The following is a 7,299-nucleotide window of genomic DNA, read 5'->3' on the forward strand; positions in this document are numbered from 1 at the left end:
GAGTTAGACAAGCAAGGAAAAAAAGACACTTAAAGGGAAAGAGTCGCCATGTTTAGCAGCTTTTTAAAAAGATCTCGTCAATTTCACACAGAACGCACTCTCTGGGTCCCAGCCCTGGTCTTTTGTCCAAATCAGTGGCTGCAAAGATCTTTTGTTCTAACTCAGCATGAAAAGAAAAACTTTCTTTAAATGCAATAAACTTAAACCGAACTCAAGACTCTAAACAGATCCTCCTCCGGCCACTCTAAACATATACAAGAGGTTTTGTTTTAACAGTTTGAAAAAAAATTGGGGTCCTATTTTATTGCCTCGAAGATTCCCCACGCTCCTTGCTGAAACTTGGACTGAGAAAGACTCCCAACGTCTAAAACACATGCTTAAAGCATAATAAAACAGGGACTGTCTTTTGCTTTGAAAATCATAAATTATAATTTAATGCCAATAATAATTTACAACAAATGGCTGTTTACAATAAACTAAGACAAAACAAACAAGGGCAAGGGCCTGTGTTTTACTTATAAGAGAAACTTCACGCACGCACATGTATACCACTTGCAATCGACACAGACCTCCAGCTAAAGGTCAGCTATGCTCTGGCATAAGAAACATACTCATATTTATATGCGTCGATATCTATAGAAAGTAGCTGAGGGCGAATGGGGGGGGCCCAAATGCACAAATCAGGCCGACTGCTCTACATACATTGACTAGAGATGAGTATCAAAGTTTAAGACACTTTGCAAAATGATCTCTTTTCTTTCACCTCCCTCCCCCCCTCCCCTTTTAAATGAAACCACCACAGGGTCAGGTATGGGGAGGAGAGCTGGAAAAGCTCAGTACGAAGAAAATTGCAAATCTCCCACACACTGAGCTTCCTCCACACCAGGAAAAGGAGAAAAGGGGTGGGGCGGGGGGCTTGAATCAAAGTAGTCACTACTTCCAAATCAGTGCATCCTCCAAAGTTGTCCCCCTTTCTTTCCTTCTTTCTTATAATTTGGCTTCTAAGGACAAAGGATCCCAAGAGCAGGACAGATTGTATCGATACAATCTGAAGTGTCAAAATGTCGAAGTGTTTTTATGTACATAACTCCAATGGAAAGGATTCCCTAGACCTGTGGTCATGCCCTCGCAGCCCGAGGGTAGAGGGAGGGGGAGGGGAGAAACAGCCCAACTGCATGCACACACGAAAAACAGGCCCTTTGGTGCTCTATATACACGCTGTATCACTGGATTCTAAATTCTCTCAACAACCACGCTAGATGAGAACCACACAGTATTTATTTTTTAAATCACACCTACTTAAGTTAAAACTCATTCCAAACAACTGCCCTCTATTTACAATGCTGTGATCAGCATGCTTGAACGATTTTCTGCTTAACTGTCAGAAATGTACAAAAGAGTATTTTTTTCCTGATCATAAAATAGATACCGATCTCAAGATTTCTAATACTTTTCACAATACCTTCCCTAAGCAGGCACTTAAGTGTGACAAGTATAAGGGCCTTTTTTTTTTTTCCTGGAAAATCCATTTTTAACTAAAAGAAGGAGTAGGTGATAGGATGGTTTACTGTATCAGTGGTGGCACTTCCTAAACCCTAAGAGAAACCATAAACTTTAACTGCCCCCCTACCCAAATGAAATAGGCAAATGCAGGAGTTCACCTTTGAACAAGCTAACTAGGGGGATAATCAAATGGAGCCCCTGGCCTGGCCAACCCATTGGTGACTCATGGGGGCTCTTCTCCACGGGTAGACAGTGAGTGGGGACAGCCAAGCAAGTTTCAGATATCAAATAATATTTTAATTTCTGAATACTTTCAATTTTCCTTGGAATATAACACACAAAGACTCGACCAAACAGTTCAGTTATAACTTTTACAGTATACAGAAATGTTGCACTTAAAAAAAAAACCTTCAGTTTTTTTAAAAACACAAACTGTAAACTCTAAGATACTGAATCAATCACGTTACCTATAAGTGCCAACAGTGTTATTTTGTCATGCTGATTTCAATGGTATTTTTTAAAAAGGGAAAATATCAACAATTATAATACAAAGGGTTTGCAAATATACAAACAGATAGAGGATTTTCATAACAATTCAAGAACTAAGCGGGACCCAATTCAAATTACAAAAGTTCACTTTTTATTCAAAACCTCAGCATGTGTCTTGGACACATTCCTTGGCTGCCAATAAATTCCACAGTTCATTTTCTTTCTTAAAATATTTTTAAAAAGCTAGGTTTGCTGTCGTGTCTTTGTGGGGGAGGGGCTGGGCAGGGGAAGTTAAGTGGTGGATGTGGCTCCTCCAGTTGTCTAATTAGAGTGCTCAACCTCACCTAGAATTTTTTGGTCACCACTTGTAAGTGCGTTTCCATCATCTTTGAGTTGCCTTTTAAAGTTTTATCTCTTCCTATGATATTTTCGTGGACTCAGTTTTAATTCTTGCAGAACATATATTTTAAGGATACACAGTTTTTAAGAAGCCAAGATTATATCAAAACTTATTATAGAACCACAGAATAAACTGGTTTGGAACCAGAAAAGTACAAAAAAAGAACAGCTAGAAGTACATAGACACAGGACAATTAATAATTTGGGGAAAGAAAAACTTACTTTCTCCATTCTGCTAATTTTCTCCCAATCTCCTTAAATGCACTTTTAGCAATATTTCTTCAAAAATTTACCAAAAAAAGAAAAAGACTAATTTCCTTTTTATACAAAAATGATAAGTAGCAAGTTGTTCTGACCGACACAGGAGTTTTTTTTAATGCATTCTGTAAAAGTTCATTTGACAGTCTTTTTTTTTTTAATTCACAGTCCATTAAATTCTTCCCCTCTCTTCTTTTAGCAAACTCGTAACATCCTTTTATATCCTTTCTTAACAGAGGGAATTTAAGCAAACAAACCAGTCTTTGCCTTCTCTTTCTCTTTCACTCCCCCTTCTTATTTTATTTATTTATTGAATCGCCATATAAGGCCAGTTAAAACTGCTGCCGGACAGTAACATATCCCGGATGAGGGTTTCTATGGGGGTTTTACCTACCAAACGGACGAAAAACAATTGCTCTATGACTGAGGAGGAGACCGTGCGGAGGGAAGGGAGGCGAAGCAAGAGCTTTCCAAATCGCGTTGGCTGGTTGGGGTACTGGCTCCTAACGTATTCTTCCAAAGCACACTGGGACTTTTCCTGCAAGCTTTCCACATGGGCTACATCAGAGAGACCACAGGCATCTGGAAGAATTAAAAAGAAGAGGAAGAAGAAGAAGAAGAAGATGAATTCAGTCATCAGATTAAGAGGTTTGAAATGGGTCACATGAGGTGTGTGCGCACAGTGCTCTGCCACACTCCAACCGGAGTTCCAGCAAATGCCTACGTACCAGAGGTTTGGGGGTGGGGTTGGGGATGAAAAGAAAGAGCTGGAGATGGTCCTAGGGTATTTATTTCAAAATAAAACAGCTCAGGCCCTATAGGCTTTCACTACTCTGTCCTCAGGCTAGGTCATGAGAGGCCCAAGCAAAAGTGCATTGGGTGAATCTGGTCCCAGTCAGCAAACAGACAGACAAACAGACAAAACCCAAACTGCCAGAGCTCCTCCCCCTCCTCCTCTGTAAATAATAGTTTGGCTTATAATTATATAGTGGGGAGGGGGGCAGGGAGTTAACAACCTGGCCCAGCCCGGGAGTAATGGCGTCCAAGACCCAGCCTCAGATTCTCCCCAAAGAGGGCGACTCATTTTTCTCCAGTCTTTGAAACTGATTTAAGTGGCCCTTTAAAACTGATCTTGTCAGTTTAGCCTATTGAAGGGCAGCCATGCAAACTGTGATCTCTCTGTTCATTTGAGCTGTTTCTGTTCCCCCCTTTTCTTCTCTCTCCCTTTTTCTCCCAACCACCCCTTCATTTTTTTTTAAGACCAGGTCCCTCTAAGAAGCACCCCTCCCTGTTATCTCCAGGAAAACACTTTTCTTTTTCTGATAAGTGAAAATACAATAAGTGCCTTTGAAATGAGGTTTCTCTGGGAAGGCGGTGCAGGTTGTGACCTGACCTTTTGGGGCTCCCCAGACAAGACTGGGACTAACACATGCATATTGTGAATCATTAAAACAGAGAGTTGCAAACAGCCACCTGCACCACCTCCACTACAAGGACCCAGAGACATATGCAAGGCCCTCCATGGGAATCTAGGGCTCTGCATGTCTGTGGCAAGCATTAGGTATCTTTGGTCAGGAATTCAAAAACTGTTTGCATAAGACTCCTTTCCTGGGCATGGGTACTGTGTCTCCCCCCTACACCCCAATCAGATAGCAGTAACCATTATCTTCTTTGTGAGATGTTTCCATTCTCAAAACAGGCCTCTAAATTTTGCAAATGGTAATAAATGTAGCTGTTCAGACAGTATCGGGCATTTCTTTCCTTGAAAGACCAAGAGCAGAGCATAAGGCTAACAATGATATCAAGAAATACACACCCACCACCCCACGTGGGAAGGGAAGGCCAGGCTACCTGTCAGGTTGGGGAATTGGCACAGGTTGGCTGTAGGGTAGGGGAGTATTCTGCCTATACGTTTACATCAGGCAAATCTCCTACAGATGACAGGCCCCCAAGGAGGTGGGGGGGGGGGGGCCCAGGAATCCAGGTCCAAGTTGCTGCATACAACTCTTCTGCCCAAACATTACCCTCTAATTGATTACCTTAGGACTTTCAAAGGGAGAATTTGGAGTGGCTCTGGTTAGTAATTTTAGATTTAAAAAGCAGCAGTTTATAAAAGACAGCTAGTTGTGCACTCAAAACCTGGAAGAGATTCAGCTAATGGCTTGGTTCTTTCAGCTTCCTTGAAACAATAAGGAGGAGGCTGTGAACCCCCTTTTTGTTCCCAACATAATTGACACATCTCTCCTAGTTTCCTGATTACAGCTTTAAAAACTTCAGGGGGTGGCTGGGTTCCAAACCATGCCAATAGATGTCCAAACGTTTGTCATTCTTCATCGGCAACCCCTCTTTGCTCAGAGTCATGATAAAAGTGATCAGCTGACAATTTAGGACAAGACTGTGAAGGGGTGATTTCCATGCACTTGGTCTGCGCTGAACTCAGCCAGGAGACTCAGGTGTAGCCAGGAGACTCAGGTGTGGCCTAAAGTTGGGAAGCCAGACACCTCCAAAACTCATTTGGACTCAAAAGTTAATTAATATCAGATGTCTTACACAGGCCAAACTACATGCAGACTAATTAGATTTCATAATGCAATCAATGATGGTTTAGAACTCGAGCAACCTTTACATCCAGCCCGAGTTGTCATATGCTTTGGGATGTGTGAAAATGCCTTAAGTGTTTGCCTGGGCAGGAGAAGGCAGGGGCCAGAATCTTCAACCCCTTGCAGCCATTCTTAGAGTGCCAATGCCTTTTTTTCTCTTCTTTCCCTTACATACAGACATCCCCTGTGACTCTCTTGACAGCGCTATTTTAATAAGGCTATGACTTTAAAACAACGGCTTGCCTCCTCTTGGATTTGTCTGAAGCTCCAGCTCCTACTGAGTTCACAGGCATACTTTCCCCCTGCAGCAACAAACTTTCTCCTGCAGGGAGGATGCCAGGGCTGCTTCAGTGCCCAGGGGCTTCTCCTAGAGGGCTGGCCAGGGCTTCAGTCAGAGCCAGGGACAGAGGAGATTCCCCAGGACTGAGCTGGTCTAGAAGACTTGGGCAAAGGGAGGGAGGAGGGCAGGAGACTGCAACCCACTCTTGCCATTGCAAGAGGGGCAGAGGCCCAACAGGCTTCACTCTGGCCCATTTTGGAGCAAATCTGTGTCTGAGGTGCCCTCTCTGCATGCAGTCCAGCCTCCCCCAACCCTCTTCCCAGGACAGGCCTGGTGGGGCCCAGCAGTTGTTCAGAATGCCCATTCCAAATTGCACTCAACAGTTGAAACTTAACAGGGGCGGGGGGAGGTTGGGCTTGCTTTGGATACTCCTACATTCTCTGGGTCCTAAGTCAGGGCTAGGAGTCTTGGACAGGTGGACCAGGGTTTGGCCTCTGGCTCTCAAAGCAGGAGAGGCCAGGGCTCCTTCCTACCTGAGGTGAACAGGACTATGGCCTTGAGGCAGCTGTACTCAGCGGAATCGACGTGCAGCGCCTTGAGCTTCTCCACTTGCTCTTGGAAGATGCGTATGTGGTCCATAAAGGCGACCACCCGGTCGGCGGACATGGGTGAGGCGTGCAGGCCAGCGGCGGCCAGGAGTGGAGCGACGTGGAGGGGCATGGAGCACTGTGCCGCGTTCAGCACAAACAGCTCGCTCCAGGTGAGGCGTAGCAGGGCCACCTGGTCGGTGATCTGCAGGTCAGGGAAAAAGGGGATGTTCCGGGCCCACTCGACGGCGCTGAAGAGCATCCGAGCTGCCAGTTCGCAAATGTTCTCGATGCCCATAATGTTGTTGGGCTGCATGCACTGGCTGCCAAAGCGCGATGTGGGATAGGGCTCGGCGCGTAGCAGCAGGGAAATATATCCGGACAGGTACGAGTGGCAGTTGAGGGGATCCCCGTTGGTCAGCGCAAACTGCCCGTGGGTCGGCTGGGTGGGCGGCATCCTGCCCCTCTGCACAGCTGTGGGGAGGAAAGGAGATCACTACAATTAATGACCAATTCCACTCCCCAGCTCCCCTGGGGGAGGTCTGCTCCCACTGGACCCCACCTGTCTCCGACACCGCAAGGTGCCAGGGCCTGGCCGGCCTACCCGCTCACCAGAGCGCCAGGGCCACAGCCCGGGGACTCAAAGTCGCTTGCTCCACTTTGCTCCCACCACTAGCTACCCAGGCCGGCTCTGGAGGCCAAAGCTACACTTTTGCCTCCGAGGGCCGCTCGAGGCTGGGTGGCTTCAGACCTGGAGTTGGCCACTTTGTCTCGGGTGGGGGGTGGGGTGGTCCCCGACGCTGTGAACGGGATGTGGCATTCTGGGGGCATTTTTCCCCTTCGCTACTAAATAGCTGATATTTCTTATTGATTGGAGGAGAGGCGGCGGGAGGGGCGAGGCTGGGGGTTGGTTGAGACTCTTCTGCAAAACACAGGAGGCTTCACCTCCGACAGCCCTTGGCCCCGCCGCACCTCACTCCCACAAGCTGCCCAGCCCCAGGGGCAGCAAGCCGAGGGCCAGCCGCGCCGGCCGCGGTCTGGCGTCTGCCTCCCCGCTGTGCTCGGAGAAAGCGGGATGGTTGAGGGGGTGGGGAGGGAGAGGCCAGCACGGGCGAGGGGAAGGCGCCGAGAGGCCCGGCCAGCGGAGCTGGGCCACGGCCCGGGAGGGCCAGCGCGCCCGGCA

General features: G+C 46.9%; 1 protein-coding gene across 2 annotated transcripts in view; it reads right to left on the reverse strand.

Annotated features, from left to right (window-relative positions):
• Positions 1–1,778: 1,778 nt before the first annotated feature.
• NR2F2 (nuclear receptor subfamily 2 group F member 2) overlaps positions 1,779–7,299 on the reverse strand; it is a 17,421-nt gene continuing 11,900 nt past the window's right edge. For both annotated transcript variants that reach the window (XM_004709857.3, XM_004709860.3), the window contains 2 exons: positions 6,063–6,590; positions 1,779–3,231 (listed from right to left, as the gene is read on the reverse strand). In XM_004709857.3, the coding sequence (XP_004709914.1) occupies positions 2,957–3,231; positions 6,063–6,590 (803 nt within the window). In that variant the 3' untranslated portion in view covers positions 1,779–2,956. The remainder of the gene's footprint in view (positions 3,232–6,062; positions 6,591–7,299) is intronic.

The sequence above is a fragment of the Echinops telfairi genome, unplaced genomic scaffold (assembly GCF_000313985.2).
Source record: "Echinops telfairi isolate 266 unplaced genomic scaffold, ASM31398v2 ScPeMD7_7409;HRSCAF=8447, whole genome shotgun sequence".
NCBI lineage: Eukaryota > Metazoa > Chordata > Mammalia > Afrosoricida > Tenrecidae > Echinops > Echinops telfairi.